This window comes from Chrysemys picta, chromosome 1 (genome assembly GCF_011386835.1).
Source record: "Chrysemys picta bellii isolate R12L10 chromosome 1, ASM1138683v2, whole genome shotgun sequence".
NCBI lineage: Eukaryota > Metazoa > Chordata > Testudines > Emydidae > Chrysemys > Chrysemys picta.
The window spans coordinates 61,188,179-61,212,551 of record NC_088791.1 but is presented as its reverse complement, the minus strand read 5'-3'; the positions used below and the strand labels follow the sequence as shown (position 1 = coordinate 61,212,551).

At 40.1% G+C, this 24,373-nt stretch overlaps 1 protein-coding gene across 6 annotated transcripts in view; it reads left to right on the top strand.

The window, feature by feature from the left end:
- Nucleotides 1-24,373, top strand: part of TAFA2 (TAFA chemokine like family member 2) — a 311,638-nt gene that overhangs the window by 268,726 nt on the left and 18,539 nt on the right. For all 6 annotated transcript variants that reach the window (XM_065558034.1, XM_024108057.3, XM_065558044.1 and 3 more), the window contains 2 exons: nt 8,795-8,947; nt 9,987-10,111. In XM_065558034.1, the coding sequence (XP_065414106.1) occupies nt 8,795-8,947; nt 9,987-10,111 (278 nt within the window). The remainder of the gene's footprint in view (nt 1-8,794; nt 8,948-9,986; nt 10,112-24,373) is intronic.

The window sequence follows — 24,373 nt, the reverse complement described above, 5'->3', positions numbered from 1 at the left end:
AACCTCTGCTTACCATCCTTCATCTAACTGGACTAAATAGGTTAATTGCATGGTAGAGGTAGCTCACCAAGTGTAGCTGGGTTAATATCTATAGGATAAACACTTACCAAGAATTACTCCTTTGAGTTTTAGAATGGCTTTCTGTGGAAGCACTATGCTCCATCCAAGAAGCCTAGTAGGGCTGCTGTTTGAGATATGCAGGGTCTAATGTATACAAATGACCTGCTTTTGCTGTTGGGTGGCAGTAAAACAAACCCTACCTGAATGGTCAAACAAAGTATCTGTTCCTTTATTTGTTTTAAAGATTCAAGTGAATAAACTGATCAGATCAAAACCAGTCCCATAATGTTAGACCATACAAGAAAAAAGGGATCCTAGAGGAAACTTAAAAACAGTGCTGTACATTTAAGCCAGTTAAAAGGAAGTGTTTCTTTACACAGCATATTCTACTTTGCGTGTGCATGGAGATATACCTATCTCATAGAACTGGAAGGGACCTTGAAAGGTCATTGAGTCCAGTCCCCTGCCTTCACTAGCAGGGCCAAGTACTGTCCCTGACAGTTCCCCCTGCCCCGCCCCCGAGATCCCTAAATGGCTCCCTCAAGGATTGAACTGGACTTTTCTGCTGCATGAAGACTTTGAGACAAATAGTGTTGCAGGGTTTGAAAACTGACTTTCCATAACCCTTGCACCTATATAAGTTTAGGATAAAGTTAAATATGTAATAAGTAGACTTGGCAAGCTGGTCAGTTTACCAGTCAGATAATGTCAACTGACCGCCTATTGTTTGACCATGGTCAAATGCCAAATATTCTAGCAAGAATGCTCTGATGTAAGCGGCACCTACCTTTTGTGTTGCATCATGGTGCCATTCTTTCATTTTTTAGAACTTAATTTAATCATCTTTCACATTTTTCTGAGTAAAAATAACTCAATTCAGTAACTTTTTTGTAATTGGGTATACATATCTATCAAAGGCTAACCCTGTTGGAGATAATAAAGTCTTACTCTTTGTTACTGTTCTAATAAATTAGTACTTTGAAATATTTGACAATTTTTGACATTATTTGACAATATTTGACAGGCAAATTGACAAGTTGTTTTTGGACTGGTCAAATGTCCAACCCTAGAATAAGCCCTCATATGCCAGAGAGTGAGATGAGTTTTTAAGGGGACTGAGGGTATATGAACAGAAAGGAATTTCCCATGTCATGCATTATAGTTTTTTTTTTATCATAATCTTATATACAGAGTGGTATATCGAGCTACAGTGGACCATTCTGATTTGGTATAAGCAATTCTTCTCTTCCACTTCTTACAGAATATTTTAGAATGTGCCTCTTTATAGCTGTTGATTTATGAGCCTGATGCATAAACCTTTCCAGTGTAAGCTTTTTCCTTGCTAGTCAGTGTAGATTTCTTAGCCTATTGCTTCTTGGTGGTATGATCGTGTTAGAAAAAAGTTTTACTAAAGCTTACATTAACATTCTCTCTTTCTCCCCTTCCTTGCTTATTTTTTCTTCCAGATGTTCATTAATAATAATGGGCTCAATCATCAGCTATGTGAGAATGACACTCTGCACAAATAAAGGAAGAGGGAAAAATCGAGATGACTGTTTGGCATCTTTATACCATCTTTTCCCCCAATACTGGGACTGCCCAAGGGCCATTTTCCCCCCCTCCAGTCTAACTTAGAGCTGCCTCAGTTATGCCAGCTTGAAATGAACCCCTAGCAGCCACGACACTGGCCAGGGCTTACCAAAGTGCAGTGCAGTCCTGCCATACCCCCATATGCTTCCTTCCCGTCACTGGTATTCTCCCTACACTTGCCAAGGGGAGATACTTCACTTGTTCCTCAGATGAACACTGCACTCTGTGAACACTACCCCTCAGTCACAAAATAGTGCATGGAAGAATGGGATATGTCTCCACCAGACACAAAACCTTACTAGCCTCCCTCATTATGTTCATAAGTGAGCAGCCCTCCAATTTGTGGTTGCCCCCTGTGTGATTACCAGGGGTGGGATGGGCTCTCTGGTCCCTCTCTGTCTTCTGGCATTTCCTTGCAAGGCTACTATGACTTGGCACAAGGTATATTATAGATACTTTGAAAATAAATGATCAAGATACTAGACTCTGAAAAGGTGGAAAAAGGTTACTTCACAGAAGAAATATACATGTACATTTTCATACACATGTATTGTAGCTATGAATTACCTGGGTATGCTGAATTCCTGTATATGACATAAATGAAGGCCTCTGAAGGAGGGATTCTAGTCTATAGAGTGAATAACACATCTGTGGGAAACATATCTAAAGAGCTGTTTAAGTAGTAGTATGGAAGGGTGCAAAGGGCAGGATGAAATTATTTGTTATATGGCAGATTTCATTGTGCTACTCCTTGTGACATCTGGAAAATGATGCAGCATGAGTACTGTAACAGTTGCCTGTCCGGAGACACAGCACTACCACAATATGCCTCACTGTCACCACTAAGGACATGGGAATCCCAAGGTTGCCTCACATGGGTATAAAACATAAACTAAGGCTGAATATGGCCCGGTTTTTGCAGTCCTCTCTCCTAGACACTGAAATCATCTCATGTCCCTGGTATGTGCAGTTGTGAGAGAGACTATCCCAGTGGGAATCTAAGCTCCACGGTTTTTCATAGCAATATAATTGGCTAACTCTGTCCTTAGGGGCCTGATCCAAAACACAGTGACACCAATGAGAGACTTTCCATTGATTTCAGTAGGCTTTGGATCAGGCCCTTAATGGGTTATCTTCATTAAAGCTGACTTTAATATAAGTAAACCATTGCTTATACAGTTTTCATTAATCCAACACAAAATTCGCCTTTGCTACTATTGGGTAAACATAACACAAAGATGTTGAAATTAACCACATAAAATAAATATTCTGTATTTTTCTTTTTTGCAAATCTTTATTTGGCCTTCAACAGAAAAAGCTAAGTTGGAAAGCCTGTCTCAGCCACAGATTTATATTTTATTTTACAGTATACTCTCGCAGCTACTAGCATTTGTTAATATAGCCTTTAAAAACTATGCAACCAGGACTTTCCCCCCTAATTTTGCAGAGGTATTCATATCCTTCCCATCTAGAGTGACACAGCGAGACTGACATGACATATTGAAATTGCTGAAGTGTAGAGGCAAGATAACCTACATTTGCTTTCCATGTCAATCAGCATGAACAATGCAAACATTCTCCATGTAAAAAACACCAGTGCTTTTTCTGGTCATTTAATAATATGCTGATTTAGGGCTAGAACTGGAAGAGTTATAGTCAAACTACTAATTTTGTTTTATTTTTTCTTCTATCAGTAAAAAGTCAGACTTCTTTAGACATTATCAGGGAAGAATTTTGAATAATCACTCATTGTAACCCATGCAAGAATGTGGCAGATTGGTAACCAGCTGAATTTAGTATGGGACTGCTTTCACAGTTGTCCCATTTTAGTCCTTACTGTAACGACTCCTGTGGATAAGGAATATTTGCATGAATAAAGCCTGCTCACATGAGTAAAGGTTTGAAGGACAGAACCACTGCATTTATTTTGTATAAGATGTCTTGTCCATTAGGCCAGAGAAGACTGGGAGGCCCATACTAGCAGACTGTATTTCAGATATCACTGGAATTAAACTTCATGGAAAAACAAAGCTTTTACCCTTCCCTCTCCCTTTGTTTGTGTCACCCATTTGTTGCTTCTTGTTTCAGCTAAGGGTCTGATTCTGCAATGATCCTGCAAAAACATACACACCTCAATAGGACTCACAGTGCATTAAGTTCAGGGCCGGCGCTTCCATTTAGGCAAGCTAGGCGGTCGCCTAGGGTGCTAGGATTTGGGGGGGTGGCATTTTGCCACCGTCGGCGGCAATTCAGCGGCGGGGGGTCCTTCCGCGCTCCGGGTCTTCGGCGGCAATTCTGCGGCGGGTCCTTCACTCGCGCCAGGACCCGCCGCCGAAGTGCCCCGAAGACCGGAAGCACGGAAGGACCCCCCTGCCGCAGAATTGCCGCTGCCAACTGGGAGCGCGGAAGGATCCCCGCCTAGGGCGCCAAAAACCCTGGCGCCGCTCCTGATTAAGTTAAGCATGCATATAATTCTTTGCCAGATGTGGGTTTAAGATTTTAAGGTCTATTACTCTGTGTTTGTACAGCATGTAACAGAATGGGGCCCAGACTTCATTGGGATCTTTAGATACTACTGTAGTACAAAATAATAAAAAGAATATTGAAGAGTGGAGTTCACCTGAGCCCCACCCTCATGCATAATTTTAGTGACTTGCATATAATATATTCATGTCTGTTAAAGCAAAGTACTAATCTCATGCTAAACAAATTTTGCTACCAGATGCATGTATGCGAATCCCATTGAAATCATATTAATCTGAGGGTAGAGTCTAACGCTTGGGAATAAATATATTTTTAAACTAAATAACTGGCTTTTATGTATAAGCTGGAATGTATAGCATATAAAGATTAGAGAGCTTTTCTTGTTGAATTTAAAAGCATTCTTTAATATCATACATATTAAGAGATAACTACCTAGCCTTAATTTCTTCATTAGCATAACTGGTAACACATTAAATTTCAGGGTACAAATATTGTGTAAATTCTCCTTTATATGATAACTGCAGACCATTAAACTCCATGAAAACTACCATAAAGTGGCAGATTAATTACAGCTCATGCCATTACAGGGTAATGACACGACTATTTCTCTTTTCTAAATGCACTCTAAGGTTACATAATATATTCTGGAACTATTATGTGTATTAATAGCACTTTGTTGTATGTACACAAATCCTTTCGGGCCTGATTCAGCAAACCTTACTCACATGTGTAGTCCCACTGATTTTAATAGAACTAGACATGTGAATAGGGTGACCAGATAGCAAGTGTGAAAAATCGGGATGGGGGTGGGCGGTAATAGGCTTCTGTATAAGAAAAAGTCCCAAAAATCGGGACTGTCCCTATAAAATCGGAACATCTGGTCACCCTACATGTGAATAAGGATAACTCATTTTAGTAAATGTTGCAGGATTGAGTCCATAAGGTGTATTTTTGAATAATGAATTTCTGTAGAATTCCAATAAGGATATTGTTTCACAAATACTTTCTGTAAAGCAAGCCGGACACTTTGAAGAAGAAAAAAACCAAAAATGTGACTCTCATAAACTACTATCTCAGTTTGGAATGGTTCAACGGTTTAATGAGGTTAATTTGTATTAGGTTGAGGGAAATCCTTTATCTACTGTATAGAGGCTTTCGTTTCACATGAATGTGACAGATATTGTACTTACTGCACTGGAACTTAATTATTTGATAGCACAAGGAACTGAAATTCCCACATTTCCTCTCTAGGAACATTCACGGTATACTTTAGATGGTAAATAGAAACTAGAGGATAGTTGCCCTAGATTTTTAATGTGTTGAAGAGACAGAGTAGCCTTTTCTGGAAGGTTTTATTTTTCTACCTCCAAAAATGGAAACAGTTTTACTAAACAGTCTCTGAAATGCTATAATTGGCATTTGGTTATTTTTTGCTCTAATCTAGTCTTCACATATCACAGCATCGTTTGAAATGCTTTTCTTTGCCATTCACAAACGTAAATGATCGTTTCATTTAGATTACTTTGGCATAAAAGCCTTGGAAAATGCTCCATTTTCTCTCTAATGACTACAAAGTAAAAAATTAGCTGTCTTGAAAAGTTTTTGTTTCAGCAGTTATTTTTTTCCTCAAAGCATTATACAACAACCTAAATCCACTAACTAGCTTGCATTTCAGATGACTATTGGTGCATGTAGGTGATGTTTTATTTCTGCTTAGAAGGTGTAATATGGAATCTCTAGAGAGCCAGTCAAGCTGTGTAAAACTGTTAAATAGGAGAGCATAGAGGCAAACAAAATTTCAGAATCAATGAGACAAATGAGAATACAAATAAGGACTGAAATCTAATAGAGAAAAAAATAAGCAGGAACAAATTCACAACCTGACACTAAATTTACTTTCTTTTATAGCTTCAGTGTCAGGTTTGTTATATGAATCTCATGTCAACTCAGTTAAATGAATTTGTGTTAGTGTGTGTGGGTTTGAAATGCATAATTGCCCATTATAATAAAAATGAATGTAACTTTTCAGAACAGGTATGTGTGTCTATTCTATGTTCATGCTACATATTATATATAAGAAATATAGTGTATAAGTAATTTATTTTACTGTATACACAAAATTCTGTATTCACTATAGAACATAAAAGATTAGTTGAGAAAAATGTATATAATTCTTCGAGTCAACATGTTAACATGCAATGTTAACCCATGTAAAATAATTTTCATGGTGGTTACTTTGTACCAATGGGCCTAAAAATATCCGCTTAAAAAATCTCATGGGTATTGGGATAACATGCCCCACTAACTTTCTAGAAAAGTTCAGGTAGATAGCATGAGAAGCATCCCTCTTTCTCAATTTTATTAGCAATAGTTAAAGCTTTTAAAACATAGAAAAACATTTACTCAAGTTCAATTTTTCAAAAGGTGGAACTTCTTTTGAATTTCTCACCTGATACGTCACCTTTCATAATCTGCCTGACCTTGGTTTGATCAGTCACATTGTGTTATATCATTTCAGCTGTAACACTGTACAACCTGACACTGTACAATGTGATGCTAAAACTGAAATGTGTAGAGAGTGATTACAATAATCACAAGCTATTTGACTGGCTTTGTTCTAATGAAAAAACATGTGATTGCTTGAATATAATGTTCTAAGCAGTAGCTTCCATTTTGGTGACTAAGAGCCAGATTGTGGGCTACCCCTCTATGGCTGTGCATAGACAAGGGTGGCAATCAAGTGGTTGCACAGTTTACAATAGCTGTCGTTGCACTCTTGGGAGGGGAGGAATTTGCTTGTTCCTGCTCCCTCTTTCTTTCAGGAAGAAAGACTCTGAAAAGGGGTCAAAGAAGAGGTATGGTTATGGCCCTGCTTCCGCTTCTTTCCACCATGAGCATCTGCTTTGTCTTTATGGGTAGTCTCTGCTTTGTCTTTATGGGTAGTACAATCTTTTTAGTGCTCATCTTGGGTTACTGTGGCCTGGCAATGGCCCCAAGTTAAGGGTGGAAGTTTAAATTCATAGTCTAGTTTTAAGAATATAGGCTGCTGGCCAGAGAGGGTAGTGTGCTTTAGAACGGTTATAGATTCCCCATATACTGTAGCATTCGAAGAAAAGGCAAAATCAAAGCTGCTTGTAAAAGGGCCCAGTCCTGCATGGCAAGTCTCCCATTAGCGCCCCAAGTTTTGTATTTGTTTGCTTCGCCAATTCAGGTCACCTTCTGCCAACATACCAACTTTTGGAATTTGGGTAGGAAGGGGATGACAGAGTCCGCATTCTTGATAAAATTTCATAAAATATTTTGCACTTGCTACCTCTCCAGTGCCCCCTCCATGTGATTCAAATAGAGCTATCCAAGGCTGAGACAGTGTAGACCTGAGGAAAGGAAGTTTTACATAATATTTTCTAGCAGTCTCCTCAAGGTAACATCTCACAATCTCATTTGGGTACAATATAAGTCCTGTGTGTAGACAGTGACTCTCCGGTACTTTAGCAGTAGTTTTACGATCTGTCTGTGATCTGCCCTACAATTTCTAGCAGCCACTGGTTCAGCTTGCAGTCTCAGCAAGCTTTGATGAAATGAAAATGATACATAATTAGTTACTATACCTTAAATAGTTAACCTTTCCCCTAGGCAGATCTTCTCCTGGGACTGCTGTAGCCTCAGGGCTGAAGTAATTCCTGTGACTGGTTAGCTGATCCTGAAACAAGAGAGAATGGATAGTGTGTCCGAGTAGTCATTGATCCACTGCCCCCCAACCCTGCTTTGCACTGCAAAGCAGAGAGCTCCATGACATGATGGGGGATCATATTCCATGCATAGGATTCCCAAATCCTGCCACATCTTCTTAATGGAGCTGTACCAGTTGACTAGTGAAATGAAAAAAACAAACAAAGAAAAACCAGGACATTTCAAGTGACTTAAAGGAAGATCCTGGGACATCATATAAAAAACTGGATCTGTCTGGGGACATGTGGTTATCTTTATTTATAATGTATGCATTCCAAAATATATATTCGTGCTGCTATTTTAATGTTGAAGCACTTTCTTTTCGGAGTGTCGCCCTAAGAAAATACAGGCGAGTCTTATCTTACGCTGGGGTTATGTGCCGCTGTCAGCGCATAAAGCGAAAATCGTGTATAGTCAAAATTACATTGAGTGTAATGGTGGTCGGAATCACCCGCACTATAGGTACAGTATTTAAATGGTTATTTTTCTCTTTTGTTGTTGTTTTGTTTTTGTTTTTGCCGACAGCACAAAGCTGAATTCGTGCATGTTAAATGCGCGTAAGATGAGACTCGCCTGTATATTATATTAGGTTTATACGGAGTTGCAGGTGTCTATGCTATTCTGAAAATATATATTTTTTCTATGATGCTTTTTCAGTGCTTCTACATTTTGTTCCCCTGAAATGGTGCAATGTGCATTCTTCTCTAATTGTTCTTATTTCACCAAGCATTTTCTGTCCGAGGCAGTTATGCTATGTTTAGAAAAGAAATCAGCTTTGCATACAGAGTTGATGTTATTGGAATTTTAATTGTGTGTATTGCAGATCCCTTTATAGAGCTAAATGTAACATATTTCTAATAAAAACAAATGCTGTACCATGCTACCGAGCAATGTTATCACCATCATCACCTTCTTCTTTTTGTTTGCACAGCTCACCATGTTAAAACTGGAACCTGTGAGGTGGTGGCTCTCCACAGATGTTGTAATAAGAACAAGATAGAAGAAAGGTCACAGACAGTCAAGTGCTCCTGCTTTCCTGGGCAGGTAGCGGGTACCACCAGAGCAGCTCCTTCTTGTGTTGATGGTGCGATGACTTCTCTTACTTCATTTTCTTGTATTTTTGCTAGTGAGTTTTGTAATGCTTAGTGTCAAAAGTAGGAATCTTTCTTTTAAACCGAGCAGTGTTTAAAAGTGTTAGAAAGGATTCTGAGGTTTGAAGGGTGTCTCCAAGATGAATGGGAGAGGAGAATACGAAAAATGAATTATTTGCTATTGCTTTATGGAAACACTATCATTAGATGACAGTGAAACAGACCTCTTGAGAATCAAAATGTGATCTAAATAATAGAATGCTCTTAGTGTTGTATCAAGTTAATTTAATTAAAAGTGTTTATGCATAAGTTACATCAGCATATTATTTTCATATGCTGCAGTCTCATACTTTATTTATCTGTTACTTTGCCACAAAGCAAGGAAAAACAAACAAGCAGAGCATAGTTTGCTCGTTTTTAGGCTTTTTAGACCAATGTTGTTTTTGCTATCCATAGTGCAATCTTAATACTGCAAACAAAACTGGCATAAAATAGGTTTTATTTGGGAAAATATTGGCTCATTTTGCACAACTCTTTCTCTGAAAAAGGACAAGGCTGTTTCACCCTTTACACAAATTATTTTTTCTGTGTTTGCTGTCATAGAAGCTGTATGTATGTCATCTTCAGGGAATACATTTAATCTTACCTTGAATGTACAGAACTTCAAACACAATACATTAACTCAAAAGAAGAGATTATGCCAAAAACGTAGACATCTGACCAGGAAAGAAGAATTGGTGATTGAAATTTGTTCTTGAAGCAAGATAAATTTAAACAGATGTAACTAATGTAGAAAAAAATAGTAATAACAATAATAATTAAGAAGAGATGCTGGTGCCAAATTCATACACAGTGCCCTTGACAAATAGAGTCTTATTTATTTAGGAAGATTCTGACTTGCAGTGTAGTTGTTGGTCAATATACTTTTTTCTAAAAATTTTGTGGAGAATAAAATTGATGCTGCCATATAATAGGGGATGTAAAGTGGCCATTTACTGAACATGTAAATGTGTATGTTTCCCCCTCTCATAGCTTCAATAGTGGAACAGAAATGGTGGTGCCACATGCAACCATGTCTTGAAGGGGAGGAATGTAAAGTTCTTCCAGATCGGAAAGGATGGAGCTGTTCCTCTGGGAATAAAGTGAAAACAACTAGGGTAGGTATAAATATTTTATTAAAGTTAATGTTTAAAATTAAGTATACACAAGTTAAGAGGGAAGGTACTGTACATCTGGGGTCAGGCTTGAGTTATGAGGGATTACAGGTATCGGTTGCAAGGATGAAGAGATACATACATGTCACATAACCAGCATAGACCCAGATTGGGGTGCAAGAGTTTTTAAAGTGTCAGTGGATAAGTGGTCTCGGGTATGACACCCATGGAATGTATAAGGAGTCCAAGTCAGTATCGGTGTAGCGAATAAGTACACCAGCATCACTTGTTACCAACAGAAAACTAACACACAGGCCCTAAGTAAACACTCAAAAGAAAAGAGCCTGGAAGAGTAATGAGCTGTGGGTAGGCAGTTTTATTGAGGTTGGGTTTCCTGACTCTGTACACTTCCATCAGCATACTTTGCAGTTGATCGATCATAGTGTGCACTGTTCCTGTCATTTTCAGGTCTGGGCATTGCAGAGAAGAGAATAAACCCCCTCTCAGCTGCTACTACTAATAATTTATATTTTATTTGATCTGTTTGTCCCTCTATGACTGGTTGCAAAAAAAAAAAAAAAAAAAAAAGCCAGCACACCCTGCTAATCTCCTTGCAATGTTCCAAATCCTATTGATTTACAAGGTATAAAATAAATGCACTTTTGTCAATTGCTTGGAATTATCATATCTCTACACAGAAACTGTTGAATATGGTAAGCATTTACTGTGTCATTACAGAATAATCTTCTGGTTATTTATGTCTTGTAAGACTGAGAATTACTACAAAATTTTGACAGTGGTGCAATATGTTCCCTTTCCCATTTGACACTTATTATGTTATTTGTTCAAAATTGCATTAGTAGGAATCCATCTAACATTTTGTTTTACATGATTCTTTGAAAACAAAGTAAACCTGTGCTTTCTAATTGCTAACACAAGCAAAAGAATAACAAATTACCTAGATAATACTAAGCATTATATGCTCAGACTTCCAGAAACCACAGCTTCAAATCCCTGCATATTCAATTCAAGTTTTCATTCCTGTGAGGCAAATTAAGGATCCAGCCAGCAAACGCACACACAAGTAAATCTTATGTGAGTAGCAATGGTTAAAGTTAGTCACATGAATAATTGTTTGCAGGATTGATTCATAACTGGCTACCATGAACTTTACTTTGTGTATGTGACACAGAACAAAATATTTCCCCTCCCTTCACTGTACTGTAGTGTCCTATTTATCGACTGGCTATCTCCTGTCTACCCCAGAGGTGGCTGAATGGTGTCTGTATGTCTGAGTTTGTAAAAGCACTTGGACATTCTTTGGATGAAAGGTACTTCATTAGTGTAAGTTATTCCATTCTTCCTTCTTAAATCCTTTTTCAAAACACTAATCTCTGCTTGAGTACTGCCCCCAGCTAACTGTGTGTGTATGTATATATGTAAGGTGTGCACACATACTCACTCTATATAAGTATTATGTATGTTGTGTATGTGTGTGAGATATATCCAGTTAGAGGAAGATGATTTAACAACAGTAACTAACTGCAAATGGAAAAGAAATTGGGAAAAAATGTGACTAGTTCATGTCCCTCTCTCCTCTTCTTTTGGCATTTGGCTTCTTCCCCCTACCCTCCTACCATGTTGTTTTGTTCTATTTACATGTGAATTGTCTAAACTAGATAAGATTTCTGGCCAGGGATTTTCCTCCTTATATATTTGTAAAGTACCATGCACTATATTGTCCAACTACTACAAGGTTAGGTATAAATGTTGTTATTTGTACAATTATGTCATTTTGGCAATATTTTTAGTAATATAAGCTCATTGTTAGCACTTAACAAACAATAAGTAATAGGTGGCTGGATCATATTCTCCCGCTCCCCAGACACTTTTAAACCATTCTAGAGGTCCCAGGCTCTATTCATCATCATGCTAAGACCTACAGGTCCATTGCAATGGATGCTTCAGCCTCATTTCAACTTGTGGGTAGAACCACACCTGTTAGCCTGTGGCAGCAGGGGATTTCCTGCCTCCTGAAGTTCCCTCCAGTTTTACCTGCCTCACCAGTGGCTCAGCCAGACCCCTCTCCCCTTCTGCAGAGCTGTTCTGAGGGAAATCCCACACTTTATTTCAAGTTTGCAACTAACAATTGGCTATATGGGCTCTGAAGGATTGATCCTGCCTCTCTATATACATAGAATGTCACAGGGTTGGAAGGGACCTCAGGAGGTCATCTAGTCCAACCCCCTGCTCAAAGCAGGACCAATCCCCAACTAAATCCCTAAATGGCCCCCTCAAGGATTGAGCTCACAACCCTGGGTTTAGCAGGCCAGTGGTCAAACCACTGAGCTATCCCTCCTGAATCTTCAGTAGCCTTGATTTTGAGAAGCCCTGGAATACCTATGCTGCTATTAGGAGGCTGAATGTCTTCTTTGTCTTAAGAAAGTACCCTGTTATCAAAAGTGAGTACTCATCCCTAATGGAGGCTGCAGTGTGTATGTAGCTCTTGCCTATAGTAAAAGATTCTAAGTGAAAGGAAAAATTCTGAAGTGTTTGAACCAATAAACTACATATTCAGAGAAAAATAATACAGACAGCAAAGAATCAGTATTAAGAGAACAAATATAATAAGCTTTTATTATTGTCAAATGAAGTAGCCCATTTGTAATGGCCATGTATAATGTAAAAGCAACGGGAGCCAAAGGGAGCTAGCAAGTTTGTGTGATTTAAACACACAGCAACTTCTGTGAAAGCCTTGCTAAAAGCAATATAATGCATTAGGTCTCAATTCACCTCTAAACACTGGGTTAAATTTTCCTCTTCAATAATACATGTGAAAATCGTAGTTAGATTGTAGCTTCATAAACGCTTGCAAAGTAACCCTCTTCCACAAAGGTATTTGATTTCAAAACAGCACCTGGATTTCCAGACCCCAGGATGTCAGTAATGGAGTATTATGTTAGGGAATGGAGGCAGCCTCTGGAGGAGGTGGGTTTTTTTGCCCAATTCTGGTAACACAGATGGTTGTGGTATTTGTCACTAGGGAAAGGATGCGGGTGAATAATGGGAGAAGACTAATTGATTTTTCTAAAATGTGACCTGGTTGAAGTGTTGTATGTTGTTCAGAGATTAAGAAGAATATGCATGAATAATGAATTAGGAATAGCATGAATATTCTGGTACTTAGAATTCAAATCTTAAGGATACTCTGGTAGATATTATTTACACTAAGAATACAGAAATAGGCATTATGGAATCATGTTGTAATGGAATCACAGTCCCTACAATGTCATGGTACGGCTAACAGATGAGAGGGCTAATGGGTTAATAAGGATTAATCAGAGAGAAGCAGTAAATGTGGAGAGGAAGAGTTTAGGGGTCTGAACTTATCTCTGATTAACATTTTTTACTCTGTTGGAGTTTATATTTGGAAGGGTAGAATTTCTGCCTCTGTATTTAGAGAGGTCTGAGGAGAAAATTGCTATTCTGGCTAAAATAATGATTTATTTTTAGGCAGCGATATTGTAGTGTATGCCTGCCTAGGCAATGCACTGGAACTGGACAGGATGTTTAGAAATAGATTATTAAGCCTATGAAATAAAGATAGCTCAGAGATTTTCCAGAGACGTCATAGGGTCCAGGATGCAGTTCTAGGATTGTGTTAAGGTACAGATAGTTGACATTTTTTTACGTGAAGTTTCATTTTATTTGTTTTCACTTTTTTCCTATTTGTTGACAAAAAATAAATATATTTTTTTCAAAACAATAAACATTTGCATTTCATTTTGAAATATTTTGTTTATAATTTCTTGTCTCCCCTTTCTTTTTCTCAACTTTTTAATTTTTTTCCACTGGAAAGGAAGAAAAAATAAAGCAAGGAAAGCAACACTTCCCTTCACCTTTCAACACTTAAAAAAGCTTCCCCTACCTCCCCAGTGGGGGTGCGGGAAGGGGAGAGAGGTTTGAAAAAATGAGTTTGAGAGAATTTCCTCTCTAGTCAGAAAACCAAAAAATGTATTTAAATAAATTTTTTTTGGTGGAAATTTTTCATTTTCAATGAAACCCCATTTTCCAAGACAAAAGCTTTAGCTGAAAAAAACTTTGACTAGTTTTAGTTAGGAATTTAATCTGACAAAGAAAATCAGCGAGAGGCAAGATTGTTGTCTTACAGTTGGAGAGAGGTGTCTTTGAATTGATTTTGAGTGCTTGGAGTTCAAAAAGGAGAGCGCTTCTAAGAAGGACCAGGGGACTTCTAGTGTTCATCAGACTTATAGAGACTTTGACAGGGGACAACCTCATCAAATATGTGAGCACAGGGGTAGGACTACTAGAAGAGTTATTGTTAGCCTGAGGCTCACTTAATATGGTATAATTATGTTAGAGTGAGTTTGTTTCCTCTATCACTCAGAAAGTATTAAGGACACGTTTGTGTTCACTATTAATTCTTGTGTTTTCTGATGTATCATGTTGTTCCCTATTTTACTTCATAAGTAGTATTTGGATTTCCCTCCCACTCCATTTCTTTCCTTCTTCCTTAGATTTTGCTCTGAGTGTATATAATTAAATTCCTCTTTTGTTTCATCCAATTATTGTGACCTATTCCATTTGGCTAAAAGTGAGTAAAAAGTTATTGAACAATAAAGGAGATCAAAGTGTTTCCATTCTGCCATAAACAACTTGAAACTGAAAAGAGTAGGTGTTGATACCATAAGATATTTTTCTAAGGAACTGCATTGCTAAGGATGGTTTCTACTACCAAGAAGATGTCCCTGACAAATTAAGGTTATCAATAACTTTTCATTATCAGGCAAAGATGTACCTAATTTTAAAAAGGGAAATATGAGTGTACAGATGCATGCTGATGCACAATTGCACAGAGAATGAGATGCACGTGCCTTATCTTCATTCTTGTGCACATCTGAAGATATTTTTATTAGATCTGGGTCAAAATTAAAACCATGGATCTGAACACCCAGAACCTCAGGGGGATTTGACTTCTGAACTCGTATATTAATGGGCTGTAGCAGAACCTTTGTACTATAGGATGTTCCAGAACTCTATCTGAGTGCAAATTATGCATTTGCACTGTGCTGTGGCTTTTTGATGTGTGCTTTTTTTCAGCATATAAAAATAGGTGAAGATTGGGAAGAAATTCAAAATAGTCACATAGAATCATAGAACTAGAAGAGACCTCGAGAGGTCATCTTGTCCAGTCCTCTGCAGTCATGGCAGACCATTCCTAGGTGTTGGTCTAACCTGCTCTTAAAAATCTCCAATGATGGAGATTCCACAACCTCCCTAGGCAATTTATTCCAGGGCTTAACCACCCTGACAGGAAGTTTTTCCTAATGTCTAAACCTCCTTTGCTGCAATTTAAGCCTATTGCTTCTTGTCCTATCCTCAGAGGTTAACGAGAACAATTCTTCTCCCTTCTCCTTGTAATAACCTTTTATGTACTTGAAAACTATTATCATGTCCCCTCTCAGTCTTCTCTTTTCTAGACTAAACAAACTCAATGTTTTCAATCTTCCTTCATAGGTCATGTTTTCTAGACCTTTAATCATTTTTGTTGCTCTTCTCTGGACTTTCTCCAATTTGTCCACATCTTTCCTGAAATGTGGCACCAAAAACTGGACACAATACATCAGTTGAGGCCTAATCAGCGTGAAGTAGAGCTGAAGAATTACCGTACTTCTCGTGTCTTGCTTACAACACTCCTGCTAATACATCCCAGAATTATGTTCACTTTTTTTGCAACAGTGTTACACTGATGACTCATATTTAGCTAGTGATCCACTATGACCCCCCAGATCTCTTTCAGCTATACTCCTTCCTAGGCAGTCATTTCCCATTTTGTATGTGTGCAACTGATTGTTCCTAAGTGGAATACTTTGCATTTGTCCTTATTGAATTTCATTCTATTTACTTCAGACCATTTCTGCAGTTTGTCCAGATCATTTTGAATTTTAATCCTATCCTCCAAAGCAAAATTCCAAGAATACCATCCAACAGTAACTTCCAACCACTGTACGTCATTTTGAAAGTGACTTGTAGGTGTGAAATTATGTTTTTAAATTTGAAAAGTATCTAAATTCTTTTGTTAAGGGTATATTCTCCGCTGGTATACCTTGATTCACACCTGTTGAAGATAACCACAATGCTGACATATAATTAGTCTTATTTAATTTGCAAAATGACTAAAAACAGAGACCCCAGAGTTCAAACCACTATTGACAAGGCATATTTGTATATGTAAATCATTTTATTGAAGGAAAAGCATCTGAAATCTGACATTGCATAACAGGAAATGCTCACTCGTTCTTAGAAAATCATCAAATCAGAGAAGTGAGCAATAAAGTACAGTCGTGTATTATTCTCTTAATAAAATATGTAAATGAAGCAATATTTTTATATATGTAGATATGCATGTATATTAGGCGCAAACTTTTGTAAATGCATGGTCCAATTTTCAGAAGTGCTGAGTGCCCATATCTTATCTTGCAGTGGGAACTGTGAGTGCTTAGCACTCTTAAAATTGGGCTAGTATTCTTTAATAATGTGTGGGGAAAACATACTTCAGGCCAGAGAGAAATCAATATTGAATATATTACTACGTAACTATATTCCAAACCAATATCAGAAATTGACTACTGTAAAAATCATCCATATTGAGTGTGTTTATCTACATTCCAAAACAATATTAGAGAGAGCCTGAAGTCAGATATTCATAATTTTTCATGTAATCTAATTTTGCTTCATGGCATCCAAAGTTTAGAAGAAAAAAAATCAAACAGCATGTTTGTGGAAGAAGAGAAGACATGGTGTCCAAACTCACCAACTGGCTATGCATAAAGCCAAAGGGTGGTCAACAGGACCAACCTACTAAACTAAATAAACACACTTTAGTTGCTGTGTATTCAATGGCGCTGATATTTTTAGCTCTGTCTCCCTCTCTCTCTCTCACATACAGATGCTGAAATGTTTCTAAATTCATTACAGTAGCTGCTAGGGGCCTCATTAATTTTATTTGTATTTTAATTTATAAAATAAGCTGATCACCAACTCTCTTAGCACATGGAATAAAAAATACATCAGCTAGATGACTTTAAATGTGGACACAATGTTGGCAATTAAAGGAACAGACTCCTCCATCAAAAAAGGAAGTTCCATGATTTTCCTAACCCCTCGTGTAACACCTCTGAGAATAGTTGAATCCTGCAGGTGGCCCTGTAGTTTGGTAGATTTGAGGTCTGTTCAATTGGTGGAGGAAGTTGGTTTCAGGATCTAGGGCACCTCTCTGCTGTCAGCCACTTCCACTTAAACCTTAACTTAAAGTGACTTGGGTGAACCACACTGCATGGAGAGAGGCTGTTTATAAGTAGCAAGGACCCAAATAGTCATAGAGCTTATAGGTCAAAACCACAATCTTAAATTGCATCTGGAAAATAGTTGGAAGCCCATGCATATTATGGCACATATATTGCCATATGTCTCTTGAGAGAAGCTCTATCAGGTGAGTGGACAAACACATTCTTTGCTCTTTGATGTGTGGAGCCTTAGGTAAAAGACATAATAATAATCTAATATTGAGGAGACAGGACAGAGAGAACTCTGGTGAGGTCCTCATTCAAAAGGAAAGTTACAGACTCTTAGCCAGAGCTAGATGGAAAAAAGCACCCTTGCCCACTGCTGCTTCATGATGAAGTCAGCTGGGGATCTACAGGTCCCTGAGATTGTATACTTTACTAACAACCGTAGAGCAAACACTATCTGTTACAAAGACCTCTAAGAGCTCCACCATCTCCTTTGGATGTTTATCCCTGCCACTCAGCACTTTCTGTGTTTGATGTGGATTGAGCTTCAGCCAAAATCTGTCCTCCACTCCCCAATCTTAACTACTAATGGGCAAGCTGAAAAACACACCTATCCAGATCTAATGAAAAACAGATGCATTTGGATATCACTGCAGCCGAAAGCATCTCTCTTTCCCCTAGTGATTAGAACAGGAAAAGTGACTTGGCTGAATCTCATGGCACTTCACACCAGGGAACCTTTGAGGCAGAAAAACAATCACCCAACACTTCTCTTTGGGTCCTCTTGGAGATAAAAGAATGGAGCTACTCTAGTACTACTTCCCCTGTTACTGGCAGGGTCCAAAGCCTTATCCACATTGTAATCAGTTAATTCAAATCAGCAGATAGATCTAGAAGAATTAGCTGGGTACCTTGACTTTGTCCAGTATTAGGGGATGATAATCAAATAATGAGACCAGAGCTATGTCGGTACCAAAATCTGGTCTAATACCACACTGAGTGGTGTCCATGAAATCTGAGGACTCCAGTTATTGCCAAAGATGCCTTGCCACAAACTTCTCAAGCATCCTAAAAAATGAAAGCCAGAGCCAGGGTGATAATTAGCAAGATGTTAAGCATCTGGAAGTGGCATTAATATTTCCACAGCTATTACTGCCACAGTCACAACCTCCTTTTTTGCTGCTATCGCCCCCTCTACTATCCTTAGATCCTGGAAGGGAAGAATGATAATGAATAAAAAAGAAGCAGTGTGAGAGAGTTGAGAATGAGTCCCCAGATCTAGTAAGAAAAGGAAATTTATCTTGAAATCAAGCCTGATGTTCGTGACAGTGAAGTGGCTATGTTAGCTGATGATTTGTCTTCCTGAATCACAACAAATGCATAGGCACTCTAGGCAGCATCTGAGGGGGAAAAAAAAAACAGAACAAGTATTTCTGTTTGTGCTGATGCTAAGGTTGAAAAAAAGCATTGTCCTCCTGCTAGACTATCCCTTCTTTTCCCCCCTCCTCTTCCTTCTTCCAAGTTTTATGGTGGGTTCTAGCTAGAACCCACAATATTTGTGATTACATGGATTTGATCTTGAAAATGGTATATACGGTATACTGAAGTTTAACTGATAGACTACATACTAATGGGGTAGCTGCGGTTAATATGGGGACACATATTTCACACTGATTTCCTTTGCCTTTTGCTGTTGCCATTGTTAAATTTGAAATATGTCCAACTACTGACATTGTAAGCCAATAGAGCCTAAAAATGACTGTGTTGTCTGTCATGTAAAATAATTTTAGAAGTTGCTTTCTTCTAAAACTGAACAAGGGGCTTTATTAGAAAAAAAGAAAACAGTGTTATCCCTAAAGCTACTCTATCACTCTGCTTCACTGCAGAGCTCCTACCTAGAATCTTCCCTTTCTGATTATAGAAACAGTACACATATCTTCAGTGTCTAGCAATATTTTGTGGTTCATAGAAAGGATGTGATCATAACACAATTATGTGCATATACTGTAGCCAAATATTAGACACAGAAAAGAGTGATTACTCTTTATTATAGTGTTATTATCAGAGAGTTTCTTTCAGAGCCTATGGGCAATCAATTTTTTTTAAAGAATTTCTTTTTTGTCACCTAAGAACATGCTTAACAGAGCTGCTCCCAGCACCCCAGTATCTCATCGTTAAAATTGCAGTATACACCAGGTACTGTTTTTCAAGATTAAATGTATTTCATGAAAAATATATAAATCCTCATGTTGTAAACCAGCCAGTAATGGAGATAGGGTGGAACGTTCCCTGTGTGCAGGTTAGATTCTGGTACTAGCCACTCTCAGTGACAGAATGTTGGATTGTTCTGCTATAACACTTTCTTTGTGCCAAAGAAAACTCAGCCCATCATACAACAGGAAGCACTAGGAAGTTGGCTGCAAGAGATACTGTTTTCTTACACACATTGCCTACCTCTACTCTCATTTTATTCAAGTACAGTCCCTACTGTGGAACCACCAGTCTTCACTGGCTAGCGAAGTAACTGAAAACCCTAAAAATAGATTCTGTGCACATCGTTGCATGTAATGCAGGCAACCTTTGGCACATGGCCCATAAGGGAAATCCGCCGGTGGGCCGGGATGGTTTGTTTACCTGCAGAGGCTGCAGGTTCGGCTGACTGCAGCTCCCACTGGCCACGGTTCATTGTTCCAGGCCAATGGGGGCTGCAGGAAGCAGCGTGGGCTGAGGGATATGCTGGCCACTGCTTCCTGAAACCCCCATTGGCCTGGAAAGGCGAACCGTGGCCAGTGGGAGCTGCAATCGGCCGAACCTGCAGCCTCTGCAGGTAAACAAACCATCTCGGCCTGCCAGCGGATTTCCCTGATGGGCTGCGTGCCAAAGGTTGCCGATCCCTGATGTAATGGATTGTATTTAAGTTACTATGCACTGGGTGTATCCACTTCCCCCTTACTTACAATACTTAATTTATTTCAGGCCAATTTGGGCCTAGAGCTGGTTGTTATTTATCTATTTATATAGCACCAATTGTATACAAAGCCTAGAAAAAACATAATTGCCCCACAGAGCTTACAATATAAGTTTAGCCAAAGCAAGACAAGCGATAATCACAGACACAGGTAGGACAAGATAAAGGGGAAGCAGGCACTGAGGTTGCTTGTTTTAATCTATATTCTTGTCCAGTTGGTTCTGTTGGTTTTTGTTCTTTGTTTGTCTTAATACTTGCTTGTATGGTGTTTTTTGGAATTGGCTGGCTTGAGGGCATGCAGAGATGCACACTTCATTACAGAGTGTGGACTGAGCATTTGCACTAGCACTTTGGCTCTGCACTTCTTTCAGCAGGACTGAGTCCATAGGCAGCCCATCTTCATTACTTAAATGTGCAGCATCTAGAATCTAAATCATGTACGTAATTAAATGCAAAACCCTTTGTTGATACAACTGGATACCAAAAACTACAGAAATGCAAAATGTAAGGTTCCATTGGCTACATTAGTTCAGCCACATTGCACATACGGAGCCTGATTTCCAACCTGGCCTTAACTTCCTTTTCACACGTGTTTTGTACCTCAGTTATTTGAGGATGCAATTTAGGTCACTTTTAGACATTTACTTGATCTTTAGGTGGAACAAGTACATAGGGTCTGATCTTCAGTCCAGTGAAATCAATGGAACAATTCCCAGGGACTTCAATGTGCTTTGGATCAGGCTAGGGTTGCAAGGCATCCAGTTTTCAACCAGAACACCCAGTTGAAAAGGGACCCTGGGAGCTCCAGTCAGCATAGCTGACCGGGACGTTAAAAGTCTGGTTGGCCGCCTGCAGTGGGGAAGGCAGGGTGCCTGCCCGGCTCTGTGCGGATCCCAGGAAGCAGCTGGCATCTCCCTATGGCTCATAGGAGTAGGGGTGGCCACAGAGGCTCCGTGCGCTGCCCATGTCCTGAGTGCCAGCTCCGCAGCTTCCATTGGCTGGGAACCGTGGCCAATGGGAGCTGCGGGGGCAGTGCCTGCAGGCAGGGGCAGTGGCAGAGCCACCTGTCTGTGCCTCTGCCTAGGAGCCAGAGGGAGATGCCAGCCGCTTCCTGGGAGCTGCCTGAGGTAAATGCCTCCCGGCCGGAGCCCACACCCTGGACTCCTCCCATGCCCCAACCCCCTGCTTCAGGCCTGAGCCCTCTCCTGCACTCAAACTGCCTCCTGGAGCCTCCTCCCACACCCCAACCCTTTGCCCCAGCCTGGAATCCCCTCCTACACACTGAACCCCTCATTTTTGGCCCCACCCCGGAGCCCATATCCCCAGCCAAAGCCCTCACCCCTCCTGCATTCCAACCCCCTACGCCAGCCTGGAGCCCCCTCCCACACTCCAAACCCCCTGGCTCCAACTCCCAGTTGAGAGGCGCCACCTGCACCCAAACCCCTAATCTCTAGCCCCACCCCAGAGCCCATATCCCCAGCTGGAGCCCTCACCCTCACCCTCACCCCAACCCCCTGTCCCAGCCCGATGAAAATGAGCGAGTGTGTGAGAGTGGTGAAGAGTGAGCAATGGAGGGATGGGGGATGTAGTGAGCAGGGGGCAGGGCCTCAGAGAAGGGACAGGGCAGGGATGGGGCCTCAGGGCAGGGGTGGGGTAGGAGCGGGGCAAGGGTGTTTGGTTTCCTGCAAACAGATAGTTGGCAACCCTAGATCAGGCACATAGATATCTGTTTCTAAATACAAGTAAGTTTGAATGTCAGAGCTGCACACACCAAATCTCAATGTTGGACCCTGTGGACATACATTTCTAATGTCAAGCTGTGAAATACAGTAACTCCTCACTTAACGTTGTAGTTATGTTCCTGAAAAATGCAACTTTAAGCAAAACGATGTTAAGCGAATCCAATTGCCCCATAAGAATTAATGTAAATGGGGGGGGGGGGTTAGGTGCCAGGGACATTTTTTTTTGCCAGACAGAAGATATTATATACATTTTAAACAATTTTAAACAAGCAATTTAATATAGGTATTAAACAGGCTGGCAGCCCCTATAAGCTCCCCTACCCCTCCGCCCCCCACCAGCGCTTCCCACCTGTGAGCAGACCCTGCGGATCAGCGCCTTCCCTCTGCTCCCCCGGCCTCTTGCCTGCAGCAATCAGCTGGTTTGCGGCATTCAGGAGGGAGGGGGGAGGCTGTGCGCCGCGTCCTTGCTCCTCCCCCCAGCCTCCTGAACGCCGCAAGACAGCTGATTGCCGCGGGCAGGAGGTGGGGGGAGCTGCGGGAGGCACTGCTCCGCAGGGTCCACTGGCAGGCGGGAGGTGGTGGTGGGGGGAGCGTGTAGGGGGGCTGCCAGCCATGGACAAAGCAGGCGGCCAAACAATGTTATAGCGGTGCATTGCATAACATTAAACTAGAATGTTCTGTAATGGAGCAGGGACGTAAGATTGAACGTTAAGCGAGAGGACGTTAAGTGGGGGAGTTACTGTAGTGTAGCCTTAGCCAGATTTCCACAAAGGGCAGGAAAGCTTGGTTGAGAAGTAAAGACCGCTATAGAAATGTTCTACAAAGTCCTCACAAATGCAGATTACCAATTTCAAATGGATTTCAAAGTTCCCATAGGTGCTGAGGTTACTGGTCAGGAGATAGAACAGCATTAAATGCTTTTTGAAGATGAGGAACCTGTCAACATAACCCTTGAAAGAAGAGGGCTTCTGAACACAGACTGTAGTTATTTTTTGTGAGTGGCTGTTTGGGAGCTGGTTGCTCTGTCCTGTTTGATTTTTGTCCCCAGCTGCTTGTTCTGGGACGTGTCCCTTTGGCTACTCTCCTTCAAACTTTTTTTTGAGGTGCCTCAATTCACTTTTGTGTGAGCAGAGATACTACAGAAACCTTAAGAGGTTAAATCCTTTGTGAATTATGGCCCAATCACATTTAAAGCAATATTATATTGTTAATAACAATACATATCACAGTATCATATTTAAATACATTTTGGAGAGGGGGAAGCCTCTCCTCAGTTAAGGTTGAAACCATTATACAGGCCTATTTTAGCATCTGTGTAGCTTGAAAATTGCCAGACTTACTCTGAAAACAAAGGAGAATGTTTGTGCAGAAAAAATATCAAATGGTATTTGAATTATAGGTCATTAGTTAGGTCACTTTGTCAAACATTTCTGGCTTCCACATGGTGATACACCAGTTCTTTAGCCCAGTACAGAAGGGTTTTCTGCCTTTGTCCCACAAGATTCCTCTTGTGATTTTTTTTTTCCAGTTGCTTATCAGCTCCCCTCACTGGCATGTTTGAAATACCATGCTTATGTTTGCAGAGCAATCTTCTGCTTCCATGGTGAAAAACAGAGATGCTTCCTGAAGGCTGGGTCCAGATAGGGTTTTGGTTCATTCACTGAAGCATTAATGGAAAGCCAGGGATTTCCATACACTACTGGTTTTCTCCAGCACTTCCCCATAGAATGGGTTTAGTGCTAAGCTAAAGAGGTCTCAGCTCCCATTTTCAGCTCCACATACTTGCAGCCTCTCTCCACTTGTTGCAGCAATGCTAGGCAGACCCTTTGTGATGTTTGGTAGCCTTTTACAGTGAAGGAACTGGCTCTTTAATATCTCACTGTCAGCTTCTCCTACTGCTTGAGTTGCCCAGTAGTGAAATGTCAGCCAGGAGCCAAGATCGGGTCAGTTGGAGGGGAAGAAAATGCTTGAAGTGTTGGGACTTATAAAGCAGTAGGCTTTTTTTGCCCCTATTGTCCAGGTAGTGTTCCTAGCTTGTACAGTAGACCCAAACTCTGCTTTCCATCATTCAGCATCGGTGTTACATCAATTTTATGCCTATTTAACTGAAATGATATCAGTGTAATACTGATGTAATGAAGTGGAGAATTCGGCCCCATAAGTCCAAGATACCTGACTTCCCATGGTCCTGAGTCCTATAGTTCTCACCAGACTGCTCTCTATCCTCTAGCTCTATTTGCAG